This window comes from Passer montanus, unplaced genomic scaffold (assembly GCF_014805655.1).
Source record: "Passer montanus isolate IOZ18808 unplaced genomic scaffold, ASM1480565v1 scaffold25, whole genome shotgun sequence".
NCBI classification, from domain to species: Eukaryota; Metazoa; Chordata; class Aves; order Passeriformes; family Passeridae; genus Passer; species Passer montanus.
Window position 1 is genome coordinate 10,812,011 of NW_024367149.1, and position 21,312 is coordinate 10,833,322.

General features: G+C 44.8%; 1 protein-coding gene across 5 annotated transcripts; it reads left to right on the forward strand.

The window, feature by feature from the left end:
• Positions 1–1,942: 1,942 nt before the first annotated feature.
• Positions 1,943–20,216, forward strand: ALG6 (ALG6 alpha-1,3-glucosyltransferase). 5 transcript variants are annotated; one of them, XM_039711577.1, is made up of 15 exons: positions 1,943–1,983; positions 4,274–4,368; positions 7,689–7,773; positions 9,507–9,596; positions 10,249–10,337; positions 12,000–12,082; positions 12,686–12,750; positions 14,557–14,742; positions 14,904–15,039; positions 16,990–17,075; positions 17,440–17,524; positions 18,549–18,619; positions 18,904–18,972; positions 19,414–19,612; positions 19,759–20,216. In XM_039711577.1, exons 2-15 carry the CDS (start codon positions 4,287–4,289, stop codon positions 19,951–19,953), a joined length of 1,521 nt encoding a protein of 506 aa, XP_039567511.1. In that variant the 5' UTR covers positions 1,943–1,983; positions 4,274–4,286; the 3' UTR covers positions 19,954–20,216. The 5 variants fall into 5 exon arrangements, with proteins under 5 accessions (XP_039567511.1, XP_039567510.1, XP_039567512.1 ...); XM_039711576.1 differs by lacking the exon at positions 1,943–1,983 and adding an exon at positions 1,984–2,092; XM_039711578.1 differs by lacking the exon at positions 1,943–1,983 and adding an exon at positions 2,037–2,082.
• The last annotated feature ends 1,096 nt before the right edge of the window (positions 20,217–21,312 follow it).

The following is a 21,312-nucleotide window of genomic DNA, read 5'->3' on the forward strand; positions in this document are numbered from 1 at the left end:
TTGCCGGGGAGTGAATGATTTCACCTTGCAACAAAGAGCGCCCGGCTAATTGCAATAATGCACTTGAATGTGCGCCCGTGGGCTCCTGCTCGCTCATCCCAGCTCCAGCACAGGATTCGCAATAATCTCCAAGGAAAAATCCAAAAACTCCTTTTTTTATTTATTTTTTTTTAAATATTCCACAGGCAACGAGCGCGGACTCGGGGCGGCGGTGTTATCAGTGCTCCCCGGCCTTGCTCTTTTGGGAATTCTGGGCATGGAAAATCCTGGAGGGGAGAGTAAAAGGAGAGGAGAGAGGTACTGAAATAGGAATCTGCCCTGGTGATTCTCGCCCGGGCTCAGGCTGGGAATTCTCTTGTTTCAGTGCCACAAGGCAGCTCCAGCCGCTGTGCGTTCAGGACACTCAGTTAGCTCGCAATTGATGAATTTCTAGGATTATCCTTGTTTTACAGACTCGTCATTTCCAGACATGCCGTCAAAATCCTGAAATGGACGCACTTTACCCGGCAGGAATATAAATTATTGAGTGTACCAGATTAGGCAAACTGTGTAAAATTTGGTGGGCATAATTGCCATTTCCCACAGGATTATGGCCAGCAGACTGGTGTGATTTTTACCTTTGTCTGTTTAAGAGAGATTTCAGTCTCTTCACACCATCCCACATGAGGAAAGAGCACAAGAGGCTGAAATTATGGCAGGTGTAAGAGGGACCAGAATGTCCAAAGAATTTGCACTCAGAAATGGTTGGGATAGTGGAAATCAGCATCCTGCACTGGAAAAACATCAAGGGATAAAAGCTGTCTCTGATGTAATGGATTATTATATTTATAGTGCTTATATATTTAAAAAATAATCTGCACATTTGAAAAAAAATTAATCACTTTGATTTACAGTAATCTCTGTTTACTTTAACGTCTCTGTTCTAAGTGTTCAGACATTCCTTGACCACATTTTTTTTGTTGTAGCAGCTGTGTTTAACACAACTTTCAGCCCTGGGATTCCACTCCAAGGAGAGCACTGCTGCCAGCTCACCTGGCCATAAAACCCTCAGTAGGTGCTGCTGTTTATAGAATAATCAGTTTTCTGTTCAGTTTCATGTCCTGACCTCAGAAGAAAAGCCCAGGCTGGGTGGATTTGGAGCACCCTGGGATAGTGGAAGGTGTCCCTGCCCATGGCAGGGGTGGGATGAGATGATCTTTGAGGTGTCCTTCAACCCAGAGCATCCTGTGATCCTGATTTTTGATATGCTCCGTCCTTCGTCAAGAGAATGAAAAGGGGCAAGACTGAGAGGTTTAACGTGAGGCCTATGGTGTATCACAGAGATTCCAGAGTCCTCCCCGCGTGTCCAGAAGCCTGGAGGGATGGCCCTGCCCGAGCAGGGAGCTGCGGTCCCTTCCAGCCTGGGAGCCTGTGCTTTCTTCCCAGATATCCTCTCCAAGCTGCAAAGGCTGAGGGGCTGCTCCCCAGCTAGCCGGCATGGTAGAAAAACACGAATCCCAGACTGGTTTAGGTTTAAAGGACATTAAAGTCCATCCAGTGCCACCCTGCCATGGCAGGGACACCTCCCACTGTCCCAGGCTGCTCCAAGCCCCATCCAGCCTGGTTTTGGGCACTGCCAGGGCTCCAGGAACAGCCACGGCTTCTCTGGGCACCTGTGCCAGGGCCTGCCACCCTCACAGGCAGGAATTCCTCCCCGTATCCCCGTATCCATCCCCGCCCTCTGGCAGTGGGAACCATTCCCCCTTCCCCCGTCACTTGTCCAGAATCCCTCTCCAGCTCTCCCGGAGCCCCGTTAGGCACTGGACGGAGCTCCGAGGCCGCCCCTGGAGCGTCCCCTCCCCAGGAGCAGCCCGCAGCCCGCCCGGCCCGGCCCCCGCCATGGCGGAGCGCTCCTGAGGCGGCCCCGGCTCCCGCCCCGCGCACGCGCACTGCCCGCCCGGAAGGCGCCGCGCAGGCGGAAGCGCGCGCGCCGGCCCGAGCCCGGTGAGAGCCCGCGGGGGGAACGGGCTGAGGGGAGCCGGGACAGAACCGGGACAGAGCCCGGGACAGAGCGGGGCTGAGAGCGGCAGCGGGGGCTGAGCGGTGAGGGGAGGTGAGGGGGCTGTGCGGCGACGAGGCTGAGGGCGGTCAGGGGGCTGAGGGATGACGAGGGTGACGGCGGTTGAGAGGGCTGAGGGGGTGACGGGGCTGAGGGCGGCCAGGGGCCTGAGGGAGCTGTGGGGTGAGCCGGCCACGGGCGCTGAGGGGGCTGAGGGAGCTGTGGGAGCTGAAAGGTTGAGGGGGGTGAGAGAGAGCGGGTCGAGGGTTCTGAGGGGGCTGAGGGGGTGAGGGAGAGCGAGTCGAGGGTTCTGAAAGGCTGAGGGAGAGCGGGTCGAGGGTTCTGAGGGGTTGAAGGGTCGAGGTTTCTGAGGGGGTGAGGGAGGGCGGGTCGAGGGTTCTGAGGGGGCTGAAAGGCTGAGTGGGTCGCGGGTTCTGAGGGGGTGAGGGAGGGCGGGTCGAGGGTTCTGAGGGGCAGCAGGGTCCGCTGGTGGCCGGGGCCAGCTCGGGGGCTTGCAGCTCGGCCCCGGTGCGAGCCCCGCAGCGCCAGCCCGCCCTGGGGGCTCAGGGAGGCCGGGCAGAGCCAGGGGTGAGAGGAGGAATAAAGGCATCTCCTGACAGGGATTAGGGAAACAGCAGGGCTGTAGACAGGTGTTGCTGCAACAGATTAAATTCTTCACTCAGCGTGTGCGTTTTTCAGCTGCTGAAATGTGGTCTTTTGAAAGAAGTTCTGTTCAGGGCCGTGCGTCTGTGGCTGAGTTGTGTCAGCTTCCTTGGGCCAGGGCTGGGTGGTTTGTACTGGTGTTATTTATCCGAATCTTCATCGCACACAGTGTGTAAGGATAGCATTTCTTTGGTGTTTTTGGTTTTTTGTTTTTTTTTTTTTAGTCTGTGATTTTCACCTCATGCTTACAGGTGGGATCTTGAGATCACCTGATCACGTGTTGCACATCCAGGGGAAGGTGAAAAGTTTGGGATTGACCAAACTGGCTTTATCATCCCCTGAAAAATAGTCCTAACATTGTTACCCACAGGATACCAAGAATTAAGAATTCTGGGCTTTAGTATATAATAAAAGTGTGGCTTTTTGTTATAGGTAGTATGGTGTAGTTATTAAAGGTGAAAAATAAATAGGAAAGAATATTTTAAGAGCCACTTTTGAGAGCAGAGAAAGAAACTCAGTATGCCAGAAAACAATTGTTATTCCAAATGTAGGGAATGGCAAAAGTAAATGAGTGAAACAGAGATGGGGGAGTCTGTAGGTCAGGCTGGTGCTATGTAATAATTAAGAAGGTATAATTAATTAATGTTGTGGCAAGATAGAAAAGGACAGCTGTATCTTTTATTTAGATAAAACTACCTCCCCTGTGGCTTAGGCACAGGTGAAAACATGCAAATATCAGTGTTCACCTTCCTACCTATAGATGGAGATCTGCTGCCACAGATTTATATTATTAATTAACTTCTTTTTTCCCCTTGGTGGTGGTGTTGGGTCACACCTTTCTGAGAATAGTAAATGAATGTGGGTGGAGTTGGAGAACAATAAGCTAAACATGCCTTAGATGTTGCGTGTTTGTAACTCAAACAGCAGCTCAGTGCTTCTGCTGTATGGGATTTTTGGTTTTGGTCAGTGGCAAATGTATTAAACTCACTTAAATCAAATTACTTTTCTTATCTGCAAGGAAAGTCTGTGGCAGTTGTACCCTTCAAGGCTGGAGTAGTTTCTTCCTCACTTTTTTCCTAGTTCAGACTAAAGTTTTTCTGATTCTTTGGGTTGAAGTTTGCATATTCTGTAGTTGGTTGTTTTAGATTTTTTTTTTTTTTGCATAGGACAGCATAATAATTTTCCTGTTTCTTGGTTTTTGAGTTTCGTGCACACAGCCTTCAATTTGACAGGGCTGGCAATATTTCTTTTACTGGCTCCGTAGTGTGGTGAAATGAGCTTGGTGGGACAATTGCTTTTTGGGGGTGAGAGGATGGAGACTAATGTCTCCTGAGACCAATTAACTTTTAACTAACTTTTATTTTGTTTAACCCAGCAGTGGTGCCTAGACCAGAAGTGCACTTTGCATCATCTGGCTGCGGTGCTTTAACTGAGGAAAGAAGTGGCATTAATGTAACCCTGGCTCAGTTTTAACCCCTGGTTTTGTTAATAATGCAGCGAGCTGTTAATGCAGTGGTGGCTGGGCACAGGAGGCTGGCTGGTGCTGTAGCAGTGTCCTTGCTGTGTCCCCAGGAGCCCGGCAGCCATGGAGAAGTGGAGCCTGATGACCATGGCGGTGCTGCTGGCGCTCACCGTGCGCTGGGCTGTGTCCCTGGGCTCCTACTCAGGTGAGGCACCTGCACAGCCTGCTGCAGCCTCGGGAGGGGCTGGAGGGGCCTGGCCTGTGTCCCTGGGCTCCTGCTCAGGTGAGGCACCTGCACAGCCTGCTGCAGCCTCGGGAGGGGCTGGAGGGGCCTGGGCTGTGTCCCTGGGCTCCTGCTCAGGTGAGGCACCTGCACAGCCTGCTGCAGCCTCAGGAGGGGCTGGAGGGGCCTGGCCTGTGTCCCTGGGCTCCTGCTCAGGTGAGGCACCTGCACAGCCTGCTGCAGCCTCAGGAGGGGCTGGAGGGGCTTGGCAGAAATGGAAATGGATGGAATTACTGCTGATTTATTTTGTTGGTGTTTATGTAAAATCATACATAGAGAGTAATGTGTCATTTCAACTGTTGTTGTATTTAAGTTCCTCTTGATTTCCCTGAGAATTCCTTTTTCTTGTTTTTTGAAGCGTGCCATGATTAACATTACAGTTTGGAGCAGAACACTGGAAAAAACCACCATAACTTTTTTTTTTTTTGGGTGGTGCTGATGATTATTCATTCATGTTTTAGGATCAATATCTGTCTGTTTTCCCCTGTGCCTTTATTTGCAGAATATTGCAGTCCACTTGCACATTTGCCTCATATTGTCTTTCAAATTCTGCAGCAGACATGACCTTATTATTTGTATTTTTATTTAGCTTATATGTAGCTAATCCTGGTGCTAATGAAGACAGTGCAGAGGTGACATGGAGTGAACAATGACTCTGCCTTGTAGCTGTACCTCCTTAAGCTTGTTTACAGCAGCAGCCAGAGCTACATTCTGGTAATGGATGAGTTTTTCTCCTCCTCATGTCAGAAGGCTTGCAAAGAATTAGCAAGTTCCTCTCCAAGCCTCCCAGTTCCATTCCCACACTTGGAATAAGCTTGCACAAGGCTTGCTCTCTGCAAATTTAACAAAAGATAAAAAATGAACCAATACTTTCAATCCTCATCAGCCCAAAGAATCACAAGTCAAATTCTACTCTGTTTTTTTTTGAGGCAGTGGGGGAGCCTCATCCCCTGAGCTGCTCAGGAGCATTCTGGTGATTTTTAACTCGTAATTCTGGGTTTTATTTACTTGAAGAATCTGCTTGAAGCTGAACTGCATTTCCAATTGTTTTGGTTTGCTTTCTCAAAATGCCATTTCTGAGAGGTCTGTAGGTAACTGAGGTTTTTGCCCATTTCTAGGCAGGAAGCACCCTGGCTTCAGGCACACACTCAATTTCTCTTGCACTGCAAGAGGATTTATTTAGAATTCTGTTGCTAACTAGATTTTTGTAAGTTGATTTAATTTCAAACCAATCAAGGTTGTGGAAGAGACTCTAAAATAAAGCCTGAGCTAAAATAACAATTTTGAAATCTTATTTCCTCCCCAGTGCTGATATAACTTCTTTTGGAAGAGGAAAAGCTGAATCTGATCCAGTCCAGCAAATTATTAAAGTTTAACTTTGAGCATTGGCTGGCTATAAAAAGACAAACCCCAGTGTTGGAGCGACATAAATCCACCAGGATTTTATTTTTTCCTTTGTCTTCCTGCAGATGTGATAAACTTTTAATTCCACCCTCATTTACTGTGCACCCTCGGATCTGTCTCATTCCCACCCTGTTCCTTGCCATCAGCTGGCTTTTGGATCTGCCTCTGGAATTCAGTGCAGAAGCAGAAACTAATACCTGGTTTGAAAAGTTACCATTAGTCATGGCCTGGTCTTGGAGAATTACTGAGGAGAAATTTGGTTTCATAGCTTAATGCAGAATTTCTTAATGCATGTCCAAACTCCTGCTAAATGCAGGTATAGAGAGGCAGCTTCAAACCCTTAAAAAATCTGTTTCCACTTTAACAATAAAACTGAATTAGATCACTACTTTGAAGATGTTTGTGAGCCTTTTAAAAGCAAATATTCCAGTTTTATTAGTTTTTAACTTAATTTGTTGGTGGTGTACTTGGTGCTTTCTCTAGATGGAAGCTAAATGTGCTTTGTCAAACTAACTGATCAGTAATTGGCTTTTAATAATCAAACCTTTGGATTAAGATATTTTGGTCATTCTGAAGCCAATTAATTTTTTTATCCCTTTTTTCCCCTCAAGATTGAGAAATTGTTACACACTCTAAAATTTGGATAATATCTGTTTTGTATTTCAGTAATTCAAATATCCATTTTGTATTTCTGTAATTCAGATATCTGTTTTGTATTGATATCTATCCCTCAAGATTAAGAAATTGTTACACACACAAACACTCTAAAATTTGGATAATATCTATTTTGTATTTCAGTAATTCAAATATCCATTTTGTGTTGATATCTATTTTGTATTTCAGTAATTCAAATATCCATTTTGTATTTCTGTAATTCAGATATCTGTTTTGTATTGATATCTATTTTGTATTTCAGTAGTTCAAATATCCATTTTGTATTTCAGTAATCCAGTGGCAGATTCTTTGTTCCACTGGACTTACAGCTACAGAATTGACTGATGAAACTCCAATGACCTCACTTATTTGGGAAACTTTAATCTGAATGTGTGAGAGTGGAGATAATCTGCTCTCTGCACCCCCCAGGAAGAAATTAGCAGAGATAAGAGGTCCTTTGCACTTTCTGGGAATAAATTGCACATTGCTGAGCTCGGGGGATTCCCACAAACATAGATCATGGCTAAAACCACAGATGGCTTTCCTATATTTTAAAGAACCTCTTAAATCTCTGTCTGGCTCGTGTCAATATTTCACTGAGAGCACAATCAGTCCAGTTTCTGCTCTCAAAGAGCAGGTTAAAGTAAATAAACTCTGGGAAGATGCTTTGCATGCTGCCATTCTCACAGTTAGGCTTCCATCGAGGGCAGTATTTGACATCTGAAGTATTTGCATTGAGAAAGCTTTCTTTTCCATGAAAATGGCAAATATTAGTATTATGGTGATATTAATAGTAAGATACCATGGCATGGCTGAAACAAGTGAGAATATTGACAATTATCACACACCAGGGGAGTGCAGCAGCTCCCACAGAATCACTGTAACATGTCCATTATGTGCATTTTCCTAGTTCAGGGAAAGTACCACATTTTTCATCTGCACTTGGAAATGATTTTTTTTGTCAGATGAGGAAGCAGTTCTTCACAGCAGAGTATCTTGATAAATGCTCATTGCAGAAATCTCCAGAAAGCCAAAAGGACACATTACTTTTTTTTTTCTCTCTGTTAGACTGCATGATGAGGTCTCTATTTGCTCTCAATATAGAGGGATGGAGAATAAAATTAGTAATTAATGTGCAATACCTAACCAAATAATGTCCTGAATGCTGTGTCCTCTCTTTTTAGGGGCAGGAAAACCACCCATGTATGGAGACTACGAGGCTCAGAGGCACTGGCAAGAAATCACCTACAACTTACCCATCAGGCAGTGGTAGGTGGTGCCTTCAGAGGGAAATCCTGCTTGTGTTTTACACCTCTGAGTTTATTGTTTGCTTCATGATCCATTAGATTTTTAAATGTGGGAATTCTGCATTCTAGATTTAAGTGTAGCAAGCTTCATTTGTACAGATCATGTAAAACAGGAGAGGAATTATTCTAAATATTTTATTTGTTTTTGCATTATTCTTAATATTCTTTAGAGTACAAATGTAGTCCATGTATGTGCTACAACTCAAATTGGAATATATTGGAATTCCAGCTCATCTTCCAGCAAGGACAGGGATGTTTTGGGTGTGTGGTGTAATTTTTCCCTGGCTGCCTGTTGGGGAACAGACTAATCTCACAAACCAGAAAATTAATTCACTTGTGTTCTGTAAATACATGTGAACTCTGTATGGCTCTGCATAGTGACCTCAGATCATCTTGTTGTTCCTATATTCTCATTTTGGTCCTTTTTTTCCCCTGGGATATCCAAATCCTGACTGTGCCAGAGCTGGGATAAGAGGTGTTACATAATAATGGAGTTGGCAGCTTTGATCCACTCTGCTACACTGAGCTGTGTCTCCTTAAAACGAGGAGTTACAGCAGCCAATATTCCCAGGCACTCCCAGGGGCCAGATCAGACACTGCTGCAGCTGGCTTGGGCTGAGGGGCTGCCAGGTGGGCACCTTGGCCTTGTGTTTGCTCTCTGGTTCTAGACTTGATGTAGTTGTATATTTATAATTGAAGGGGGTTTTGGGGTGGGTCTGCTGTGGGAATTGAATCTCTAATACAGCAAAGTGGGTGTTTGGAACAGCACGTCTTGGCTGATGTGCAAGGATTGCATTCTAGAGTTTAAATATTTCTGGTCTATATTATTCTGTAAAGTCCTTTAGGAACATCTTTTTTATTCTGCTGCTAATTAAAACTCTGAAAGCTTCCTTACTAAATATTACTGGATATATAAATGTTGGGTTTCTTTTTTTTTAATTGAAAACCTTATGGAAGGTAAAATGAAGAAATAAACCCCTAAAACAGGCAAGTGCCCTGAAAGTTGCAAACTGTGACATTCTGCATGAAGAATCTGCACTGCCTTGGCAGGAGCAATTTTGAATTGTAGGATAAGAAGCAGAGATGCAACTCAAAGAAATGTGATTTATCATCTGTTCAGAAGACACTTCAGGCAGCTCATAAAGAATTCAAGAAATATAATTTACTATTATAAATGTCAAAAATTGGCTGCATTTGAAGAGAGGAAGTGGAAGAGCCAAGAGGCTGCCCCGTGGCAGTGGGAGCAGCCAGGCAGTGTTTCACTGGCAGGGGGGAAGGGGCTGCTCCTCATGGCTGCACCTTCTCCTTGGCCAAACCCCTCTGATCTCATTTGGAAAGGTGACTGTTTTGGCTGCTGCCATAGAAATCCTGACACAACAGAATCCCAAATGGGAAAATCCTTTTCCTTCCTTTCATATGGTCCACCTCGGTTTGGAGGTAGAACCAGGAGTTTTGCTCTCCACTGAAGTGAGATTTAGCAGCTTTTTTTCAACCACAAATATGTGAACTCTGCATCACTTTTGCTGTTATTTTGTTGCTTGAGACTTATTTAATGTGCACTAAAATTAGGCAGGTATAGATGCTGCCACCTTCTATTTTGGGTTTAGAATGCATTTTCATAGTATTCAGTCTTTTCCTTGGGTCAAAACCAAGCTGGAAATGTAGTCTTTAAATTAAAATTTAATTGTTTTTTAGGTACTTCAATACAAGTGACAACAACCTGCTGTACTGGGGCCTCGATTACCCACCCCTCACTGCCTACCACAGTTTTGTGTGTGCTTACATGTAAGTTCAGTGTTTGAAATCCTGTGTTACATTTTTCTTTCTGGATATTCAGCTTTCCCTACAAGCCACTGCTGGGTCTGGGATGCCCAGGGGAAAGTGCTGCAGGAACAGGGGGCATTGCCTGGGAAAGCTCTCGTGTGTGCAGAGCCCAAGTGACATTTGATGAGTGGATATCATGTAAATAGAATTCTGTTATTGGAATACTTTTTCCACAAGGGCTTTGCTGCTGTTGGAATGAGACTTATGGAATAAGAATGTAGGTTAAAGTGCACAGGCACAGCTATGTGGGGCATCTATGTGAACTGTAAATGGTTTATATTTAATACTTAAGCATGAAAGGTATTTACAATTGTTTTTTTTTAAAGTCCCTGGAACCAGACTGGAGGTGGTTATCTTGTCCTAATAAATATTGTATTCCATTTTTACTGTTTCCAAAGGTTATTTTTTTTTAATTGTGAAACAGTCTATAGTGTAAACTGATCTAGTGGTGAGGAAAAGCTTTCATTGATCACTATTGCTCTCTGAAATATTTCTTCTCATTCATCTTAATTCTTGGAATCTGCTCCTGGCTGTGTCATCTTTATTGCTGCAAGGAGTGTAAAGGGAAATGAGACCTGTCTGCATTTTGATGTGTCTGTACTTTGTTTTACAGTGCAAAGTTAATAAATCCTGATTGGGTTGCTCTGCACACATCTCGGGGCTATGAGAGCCAGCCCCATAAGTTATTTATGCGTACAACAGGTAGGAAGATTATATTTCCTTGGGATCATCCTGCACATTTGTCTTGCTTACTAATTCAGCGTGTTTCATAGGCAGCTTCTCTCTCTTCACTGGTTTATTCTCAGGTTTTTAATTGGGTGACTTTGCAGGTCCAATTCTGAGCCAAATTCCTGCATTATTTCCTCTTCTGCCGTCATTTGTGAAGTTGATGAATATAAAATATAGAAACAAGTTTTCAACCCAATTAATTAATTAAAAACTCTAAAACACAACTGCTCTTGTAGCATACCACCTTTTAATTTTTAAAATATTCTTGTTTTCCTTTCTATTCTGATGAACAGTCTTTTTATTTTTAGCTTACCCTGGTTTTTATTGTAAAATTATTTTACACGTAGCCTGGCATTTAGAACTTAACCTCTGGAGGTATCAGAGATCTTCATTAGGAGCTGATGTCAAAGGCAGGGATGTTTGATATTATTACTGTGAGAAAAAAAAGTAAACATTTATTTTACTTACTTGTATTCTAAATTTCTCTTCCACCATTTGGTTATTTTGAACTGCAAACAAATTCTGAAGAGATTTGTACTGTAATTTAGTGGCTGCAGCAGTAGGACAGCAAAGAGTGTGGCCAGTGAACTCTTGTTTCTTGTTACTATTTTCTTTCCTTCATTTGAAATGTCTTTTGCTTTTTCTAACACAAAATGCTTTCTGATTGCAGCAGCAGAATTTGCTGTTCATCAATAGCTTTTCTGTACCTCACAAAGCTCTCTGTCTGCTCTCTGGTAATTGATTGAATTGAAAAAAAAATCACTAGTATTTAATTACCCTTGAAATGGTCTTTATTAATTTTGAAATCAACTCACTTGACACAACACTGATGGGTCTGGAGAGCTGATAAACACTTTTTAACAGGGGCCATTAGAGGAGTGCATTAAAATAATTCAGGGTGGTCAATGGCAGCTTTATTTTAAGCTTCAGTGTATTTGTTTTGCTAACACCTTGGTTATATTTGTTTAGTTGTGGCTTAAGCTGGCAAAACCATTCATCCCTGGATAACTGAAATGTTTAAACATCTCCTTTCCCTCTTGGAGCCACTGCACATTCACTGAAAGTGGTTTGTAGAAATAATCTGAGGGGTTTTTTTGAGTTTTAGGACAACTCCAGAAGAATTCACCTGCTGGCCATGCCCTGGCAGGGGAACCTGCTGGCTCTGTTTTGTTGTCCCCTCTCCCAAATCCTTGCTGCAGGCAGGGGATCAAAGCCAAATCCCTGCTCTCAGTCTCTGTGTCCCATCACTGGTAATTCACACAGATTGGGATCATCTGGAGTTCTTCCCTGTGCCCCAGCCCCTCTGTGCTGTCCCAAACCTGGGTGCAGGCAGGGCTGATTTCTCTGGGGCATTCCCAAATGCCTGCCCTGCTTGTGGCATGTCAGGAACTAGAGAGTGACTGAGGCTGTGCCAGGAGCCAGGACAGCTGAACACGTGGAGGCAGCAGCTTCGGGACATCAGAAATGAGCCTGAGAAACATTAACAAGATCAAATTCTGTAGACCTGGTTCTTTTTGTCCTTTGAAGTGGAACTGCCCAGTTTATTTCTGATATTTTGATGTTTATTTGCCTGTGGTTTTTCTTGCCTCCTCCTTGTGGGAGGATTCTAATGGAGGGTTAATCTTTATTTTTCAGTGTTTGTTGCTGATCTGCTGGTTTATATCCCTGCAGTTATTTTATATTGTTTTTCCTTGAAAGAAACATCTGCTAAAAAAAAGGCAAGTACCTGGTGTGTGTAAATTAAACAAAGAAAACACTGTTAGAGCAGAGTAGAAGTGTAACACTGAGTTAATTAACACCTAGAACACCCTGATGGCTTCCATGTAAAACTGATGGCAACCACTATAGCTCATATTATAGGCTTTTCACTTTAAAACATTAAAAAAGCCTTTATTTTATCTTACAGCAATTATTTTAATGCTTTTAATAACAAAATTTTCCATTAACTTATTACTTGAGTAGTAAAAAACAAAAAAAAAATTGTGGTGTGGCGGGGGGGGGTTGGGAACTGCTTGTCTTGAACACTCCTTACAGTAGATTTTGGAATAACAAGTCTGCTGATTTTTGGAGTGGTTTAACATAGGTGTAGGTGATATTTGAGCTGTTGTAACGGGCAGGCAATATTCAATATTTTCTAATTTATGGCAAATCTTTATTCCTCAAAATATTCCTGACAGATGATTACTTGTAGAGAATAAGATTCCTACCTATAGGATGCACCATGGAGGGGCACATTTTTGTACTGGAGCAGTAGTTCCTCTGTCTAATGTCTAATTTTGGACTAATTATTTTCCCCTCTCTTTTTTGATCCTTCTTGCCAGGTTTCCAGTGCTTTCTGCATCCTGCTTTACCCAGGCCTCATCCTTATTGACCATGGGCACTTCCAGTATCCTTGTTCTGCATGGAAATGAATTCAGTTCATGGAATTACTGCTCCTTAGCACTTGTTAGCAGAGCACAGGCTGGCTTTGGTGTACAGAGTCATCTGGGGGGTTCTGCCCACCCCAAACAGAGATATCAAAGGAAGTCTGAAACATATTGGAGATAAAAATTATTGATATTGGCACAAATCAATCCCAACATGAATATCATTCTTCCCATGCCTCCAGCTCATCTCCCTGCCAGTCACTTCACTGCAGGCAGCACCAGTGGGGCTGTGACAGGGAGGAGAGTGATGGGCTGTGCTCCTGTGATTTGTGTGTGCACAGGGAATCCCCCTAGATCTTCCTAGGATGGCAGAGCAGTGGCAGGTGGAGCTGTGTGCAATGTTCAGCTCTGTGAAACCTCCCCTTCTGCCTTGGCTGCACAGCTCAGGGAGGTGAGTTCAGGGCTGGCTGGTGACACCTTCACAGGGGCTGTTAATGAATCCTGGTTTTATACTGGTTTTGTACAGGAGCAGCCCAATGCTGTCAGCTCACCCCGTGCTGGAGGTGCAGGGATTTCCTGCAGATTTCTGTGCCAGCCCTGCCACTCTGATGTGACCAGTGCCACCCTCTGAGCAGCTGCAGCAAGGCAGAGATTGCTTTCCCTGAGCTGCTGCACCTCTGCACGATCAGGGCCTCTTGGTGTGAGTTTGCTGATGTGAAATCAATAAGGTGTCAAATTCACCTGCTGATGTGGAGTGGGAAACGTGAGTGGGCTGAGAGCTCGTGGGCAAGCTGGATGTGTTGTCACAGCTGCTTAGGTTGACAGAGGGAAAACAAAATATTGTGACATTTCTGACAATACAAGAAATACAAGGGACAGTTTACAAGGGATGGAGTGACAGGACAGGAGGGAATGGCTTCCCACTGCCAGAGGGTGGGTTTGGGTTGGATATTAGGGAGAAATTCCTCCCTGGGAGCATGAGGAGCCCTGGCACAGGGTGCCCAGAGAAGCTGTGGCTGCCCCTGGATCCCTGGAAGTGTCCAAGGCCAGGTTGGAGCAGCCTGCGACAGTGGAATGTATCCCTGCAGTCTGGGATTCTTTGTTTACTGGTTTTTCTAAGTTAAAAAAATAAGTAAAACCCAAAGCTTTCATTACAGTTTACAAAAATTACAAAACTTTGTTGCAGTTTAATAGTAAGTGTAGCTTAGGCTCTTCAAAATCTTCTGAGCCTGGGAAGCTCTTTTCAAAGTCACAAGGCAGTAACATTGTTTTTAGCAACTATTACTCATTGTTTGAGCAGGATTAGCAGTCAGGGAACTGGTCATGGATGAGGGTGCCTTGTGTGTGTAACAGAATCACAAACCCTTCAGAAGTCCTTGAAGGAAATTATACATAATTTAAGCACTGACATATTTGAATATTCTGCACGTATCTTGTGGGAGCTGGAAGGGAAAGCTTGTGAGAGCTTTATCATTACTCATGGAAATACCAAGAAGAAAATGTTGCTTGTTGCAGAGAACTGTCACTGCTACCAAAAGCTGGGTTGGCTGAATGCATGTGTAATTACATGTGTAATTAACACACACAGAAGTTGCCCTCAGATTTGCCTGGGCAAACTCGGAATCAGACTTTGGAAATATAAAAATTACACTTCCAATGGAAGTAATTTTTTTTATCTTTGGGGGCAACATAGTCACTACTGGCAATGTGTTCTTAAAGCTAACTTGCAAAACTCATTTTACAAGCTATTTCTGCTTTCCCTCAGGGCATTAATTGCTGCCTTCCAGAAGTGAGATGTGTATCTTGTCCTTGACATAAAAAACCATATACAACTCAGTGAGCCTTGGCTTGGCCCTGTGGGCTGTCCTTTGTTTGTCCCATGACTGGGACCTCCTGGGCTCCATGGCATTTTGCTTGGCCTTAAATTATAAGCAAATGGAGCTCTACCATTCCCTGCCCTTTTTTTGCTATTTACTTGGAAAGTGCTTCAAGAAGGGACTGAAAGGAAAGGGGTAAGTGAGTTTCAAGTGTTTTATCTTAGGAATCAGCCTGGCATGGGGTTGTCCTTGTCTGCAGGTGGGCATTCCTGGATTCATGGCAGTGGGAGGCAGCTGTGTGAGGTGTTGCTGTGCTGCAGGATTGTGGCTCTGTGCTGATGTGTGTCCCGTTGCAGGTTGGTGCTGTTGGCCAAACTGGCAGGGACAGTGCTGGTGTCCTTCGCTGCCTGCTGGCTCCCGTTCGGCACCGACGTGGAACAAATCATGCAAGTACTCAGAAGACTCTTTCCCATTGACAGAGGCTTGTTTGAGGCATGCATGTTTTCTTCTCCCACCCACTGCCCTGTCCTGTATTCTTAGATCCCTGGAGAAACCTTCAGGCTGACCTTTAGGATTTCATGGGGGAGACACAGCGCGGGGCGAGTAACTCGAGACGGCTTCTTCAGCAGTCCTTTCTTGCCAGTTATTTAATCCAGTGTTTAACCCCAGCTCAGCTGGCATCTTCCAGGATATTATACCAGGAGACAACACTTACCCCATCATCAAACCCATACTTCAATCCATACATTTTTCCATTGAAATAGATTCCTTGTAATTGACAGTGTCAGAAGATGTCACCTTGAAAGTCAATGGCTTCGGCCTCTTGGCTTCTGCTCCCCTCTTTTCAATGGGATTAATTATTTTTCTAAAATAATGTTTAAATGGTGCTTTTGATACAGCCTAGAACTTCCTTTTTGACTCACCTTGTGCAGCTTCCACAATATTTTCCAAAAGTTTTCGGCCACTTCTGCTTGTGGTTTTGCTCAGGCTGTGGACACGCCCATGCTGGAGGTGCTGAGCCTCAATCCAGTCACTCAATTCCTCATTTACCAAATGGCAATGCCACAGGAGTTTGGGATAAAAGAAAGGGTTCTCATGTCCCAGCTCACAGGGAGTTGCTGCTGTTTTAATTGGGGCATGAGTCAATATTCCACTTTTTACAGCAGATCCTCAATTTCAGGCTTAACCCAGAAAACGAAGTTTTGAATTTTCAGGTTGTCACAAGGATTAAAGCAAATTCTCACATATTTTGATTAATTTTAATTATTCTTTTAAACTTTTTCAGATGTAAATAATATCACAACTGACACTCTTTTCCCCCCAAAAGTTAGTGCTGATGTACCGAAGGCAGTGGAGGTGTTCTTAGTGTATTCTCTGCTGGTTTATTTAAAAAACCCCAACAAACACCAAACAACCTCTCCAAAACACCCCCCAAAAACAATGACCCTTTTCCTTGAGAATTATTTGGAATTTATAAAGAAATCATTTTGCTCAGCACACCTTTTATTGAGTACCAAATTTAAAAATAAAATCTTTAAATGACAATAACCAACGAGTCTGAAAGAGCTGGAGGATTTTAGTCTAATATTAGCCCAAATATTTTCTGAGCTGCTCAGGGCAGTGACTTGCTGGATGCTGATGGAGATAAAATGAGAATTTGTCCACGTAAGCAGCGCTCAGTAACTTGGCCTGGGGTGTGACAGGTTCTGTGCAGCTCCCATTTGCAGCCAGGGTGTGCCAGTTCCCATTTGCAGCCTGGGAACACTTGCTGGTGGCTGGAAATTCAGGCTGGCTGTGAGGAGGAGGAGGTTGCTGGTGCTGCCAGGGCCGTGTTCCCCGGAATCCCCGCGGATTCCGCGCGCTGCCAGCGGGGACGGACGGGGCTCAGTTGCTGCTGGGAGCTGTGTCTACACAGCTGTGCCTCCAGCAGCTGTCTGGGGATGAGTTTCACCAGCAGGAGAGCTGCAGTTACAAATTTAATTTTGAAAGTGATCCTAGCACAAGTGCTAATGTCTTTAGACTTCTTGATTTATTGGGGGTTAACTCTGTCAGTGCTAGCGGGCAGCGAGCAGGGCAGGTACGGGAGGGAATGCGCAGCACGGAGGGAGAAGGGATTCACACGGACCAGGGTTTACTCAGGGACAGTTTCACAGCCTTACTCCACAAAACGTCTGCTCTCATGCCTTAAGTTGTCATCCTTGTGCTGAAGAACTGTTTCTCACTTATCTTAGAGCCTTTTTTAATTGGTTCTCTTGAAAATTTCCATTTTTGAAGAGCAGAATCATCCCCAGTGCATCAGAGAATGTGATGTGCTCCTGCAAGTGTTACTTGCACTCTCATGGCAGAAACCCAACAATCCCCACCTCCCAAGCCCCATTGTTCCCACAAACACGAGTGTAATTATATAAAACTATCACTGATTGCTGTTTCATTTCCTTCCAGGATAAAGTAGCCAATATTTGGTGCAGTCTAAGTGTCCTTATAAAGATAAAGAATGTAATATCCCCTCGAACTCAGCTGAAACTCAGGTAAGACATAACTGGAGTGCCTTAGGTAGTTTTTGTCTGCAATATTTTTTTCAGGAGTAAATTTTCTCTAATTGTATTCTTTCCTATACTGTATTTTTCTGCCAAGTCATGAGGGAGAAATACTGGAAATATTTATGACTGAAAAATTCCCTGCTTGTTTATATAGTGATTTAAGCTGCTTGGTTAAAAACTGAGTTAAAATTTGCAAATTCAAAGAATCCCAGTATCTTTCAGTGCTCTTAAAAGTCCGAGCTCCCAGTTCTCCTTGACTCAGTGAAGAATTCAGGTCTGGCTCTGCAGAGAGCAGTGTTAATGTCTGTAGTCCCTCATGTATTAAAACTGTTTTTCTTCCCCAATCCTTTAGTTTTGCTATAACATTCCTGAGCCTGCTCCCTGCCTGTATCAAGCTCACTGTCCAGCCTTCCCTGCGAGGGTTTAAATTTGCCTTGGTGAGTGTTTGCTGTTCACTGCTCCTTGTTTTGTATCCACCACAAGCACTGCCAACAGCACTTGTGCAGGGCACAGAGGGTGGAGCCATCAAATGCTGCGGGAATTGGTTAAAAAGTGTTTTACTTCCTCAAATCCAGGGCTCTGACCTGGCCTTTAAACCCAGACGTGTTCCTTAAGCTCAGTTTTCTTTATTTAACTCTGTATTTTTATTATCTTCCTCTGAAGAGCCTTTGGAAGATTCCACACACATTTAAACCTCATATAGAACTGGGATTTCTCCTCTTTTTGTTTGGCTTCCAAAGTGCCAGTTTTTCTTCCTTCACTGGCTGCAAAATTCCATTAAAAATTCCCCAAATGGACATTGTGAGCTCATGAGTGGTTTGAAAATAAAATGATCCCATTTTCCAAAATGTTTGCCTTCTCTTAGTCACATCATTGAATTGAAGCACATTGCCATGACTCTGTGCAAAACTGAGTTCTCCTTAAAATCAAAATTAGATGGAGCTGGGTCCAAGTTCCAGAGTTACAAGATGATTTCTGTTTTTAGTTTTACTATATTACCTAAAACTAACATTTATCCCAAGAACTGATTGGTTTTACACGTTTTTATTTGGTGGGCAAATAAAAAGACAATTTGTTTACTTTTTCTGTTGGCTGGTCATGATGAGGAGCAAAATTTCCTGTCAAAAATGGGGGTGATTCTTACCAGGAGTGGGATTTGCCAGTGCCTGTGTGTGGGAATGTTGTGATTCCTTGCTCTTGTCAGGGAAGCTGAGCAAGAGTGAGGCTCTGCCTGAAGGACTTTGTGACTAATTCTGGATCAAGCTCCAAACAAGGTGGTTTTGGGATGTGAGGCTGGTCCAGGAGCTGCTCTGGGTGCCTGGGGCTGGCACTGCAGGAAATGCAGCAGTTAATTAGAAAAGCTCGTTTAGCTGCTGCCCCACACAGAGCCTGCACCTGCAGACACCCAGCAGAGCTTTGCTCTGCAGTCACAGGCTGACCCATCTCTGCTCTCTTCCTAAGGTCAGCTGTGCCTTGTCATTTTTCCTGTTCTCCTTTCAAGTCCATGAAAAATCGATTCTTCTCGTGTCAGTGTAAGTAAATAATTTTTCTGTGAATAAAATTTCATCTTTTCCTCATCTTCTTGCATGCTGCTTTCACTTACTTAAATAGATCAGATTTTAACAGCTCTTCCCATTTGCTTTTCTAAATCACTTGTAAGTGAAGGTGTGCAAGTACAGCCAGGCTGGTGTGTCCTTCCAGTGCTGGCTGTGGGACAGTGCCCAGCACTGCTGTTCCCTGGGGATGTCCCACAGGGACTGGGAGTGCTGTTTGATTAGGGAATAGTTGAGATCTCTTTTTCTTCTTCTCATTCTAGCCCAGTCTGCTTGCTCATAAATGAAATCCCCTTCATGGCCACATGGTTTCTACTTGTGTCAACTTTCAGGTGAGCTGGAAAAACTGTTAACAGAGCTGTAGAGACACTGGGGACAAGGGATGGAAGGACAGGACAGGGGGAATGGCTTCCACTGCCAGAGGGCAGGGATGGATGGGAGATTGGGAATTGGGAATTGTTCCTGGCAGGGTGGGCAGGCCCTGGCACAGGTGCCCAGAGCAGCTGTGGCTGCCCCTGGATCCCTGGCAGTGCCCAAGGCCAGGCTGGACAGGGCTTGGAGCAGCCTGGGACAGTGGGAGGTGTCAGGGTTGAAACAGGATGAGCTTAAGATCTCCTCCAATGCAAACCCATCTGTGCTGGGTTTCAGGGATTCCATGAGAACCCTGTTCTGCCCCAGTTAGGGATGAAGGGAGGAGGATCAGTTCTTTACTGGTTTTCCTCTTCTCCCTGCATGCTGTGGCTCCCCTGGATGCTGCTGGCTGTCCTGCCCAGCCTGCTGCCCCTGCTGCTGAAGGACGAGCTGCTGCTGCCCTACGCCGTCACCACGCCCGCCTTCCTGGCCGTGTGCCTGGCCTCCTTCTCCATCCTGGAGAAGACCTCAGCAGAGGACCTGCAGCTCAAGGCCTTCTCCCTTTCCCTCAAGGGCTACGTGTCCTGGTTCAAGTCCTTTCCCAGGATTGTCAGGAGCCTGGTAAGCAAATTTTATTCCTTTTCCCCTTCCTTGCAGCTTCTCCCAGTACTGAAGTACCAGTGGAGGGGCTGTCCCTTTGTGGTGCCACTGGAAGCGTGCAGAGGTGGCAGCTGAGCTGAGGTGTGCCATCACTCCTTGTGTTGCAGTTCCTGCTGTCCCTGTCCCTGATGGGTCTCCTGTCAGTGCTCAGTGCTGCAGTGCCTCCTCCCCAGCGCCTGCCGGATCTGTTCCCCCTGGCCGTGGCCGTGGTTTCCTGCCTGCACTTCCTGCTCTTCCTGGTGTACTTTAATGTTGTGGTACTCTGGGACTCCAGGAGTAGAGGGCAGAAGAAAATCAGTTAATGGAGCTGAAGCTGCAGGACTGGGAGTGCTCAGTGAGAGGTGCCAGCACTGCAGAGGAGCCTGTGTGTGATGGACACAACTCGAGGAAAGCCAGGAAAAACCTTTTGCTTATTTAAACACAAAACAATCAAAGACTGTTTTAAAGGAGAAGTATTTTGAAGAGCATTGGAAATGGGATTTGATTTGTTTTCTTTGGAAGTGTCATACTTTTGTTACCGTTTGTTAACCTAAAATGCTTAATAAAGGACCAAATTTTGAATTAATGCTAAAATACTGTATTAGCAAAAGCAGCCTGAAGTTTTCTCCTTTCCCAGGATAGAAAGCCCAAGGAAGTGGTGTAGGTAAAGAGCAAACTCGTGCCTGGCAGCACTGAAGTTGTGGTGCTAAATTGCTTCATGACCCAAACCTGGTTTGTGGCATCAGTCACTGTCCCCCTTTGCTGGGGCTCAGCAGCTCTGGTGTGGCTCTGAAGCTGCTGCAAAGCTCTTTAACAGGACTGAAAAGCCAAAACTTTTGGTTCTACTGCAGTAAAAGCTGAGGTGCTGCAGTGCAGTTTGAAAATACCCAAACCCCTTATTAAATTGCACAGCAATTTGCAGATGTAAACTGAACTCAACTCTGCAATTTCTCCCCGGGCACAGCTCAGCCTCCAAAGCCAATAATTCAGAAAATACAAATTGATTGAGTAATTATAAACATAACAAAGCATGGAGGAAGAAAATAAATCATAAAGCAATTTAGGGTGGTGTAGTTTAATTAGGAGTCAGTCTACCCTTTTTTTCTGTATCTATATATAAATATAAAAGAAGCCCCCCTTGTTTAAAGGCTTCCCCTGTCACATTCCAGGCTGTCACTGCCCTCGGCCTCAGTGTGTGAATCAGCTGTTCTGGGAGCTTCCAGCTGGGCCAGTTCTGAGCCCTGGCACTGGACTCCCACAGGCTCAGTGTATTTGTGCACTTTTTTCCAGGCTTATTTGTTGTGGAAAAAATACCCCCAGGCAACACTGCCCCCCTAGCTCAGAGAGAATGGAAAAGGGGCTCTGGAGCAGGAACGAGAAGGATGTTGGTTCAGTTTCCCTACACTGTAACACTTCCCTATAGAGCAACAAAACTTCCATCTTTTCACAAAGATTTAGGATTTTCTGGGTCTGACTCTTAACTGTGGCATGCAAGAGCTCTGCCCACAGCACGGCCTTCCTGCAAGTGTGGGCTGAGTGGCACTCCGGGGACAGAAAAAGGACACAAAATAGGAATCTTTGTCTCCAGAGGCTGTGAAATCCCAACCCCACCGTGTTTCCCCCAGCCTGAGGAAGGGCTGTGCCTAGGACAGGGAAATGAAGGTGGATGGAAGCAGAGGGAC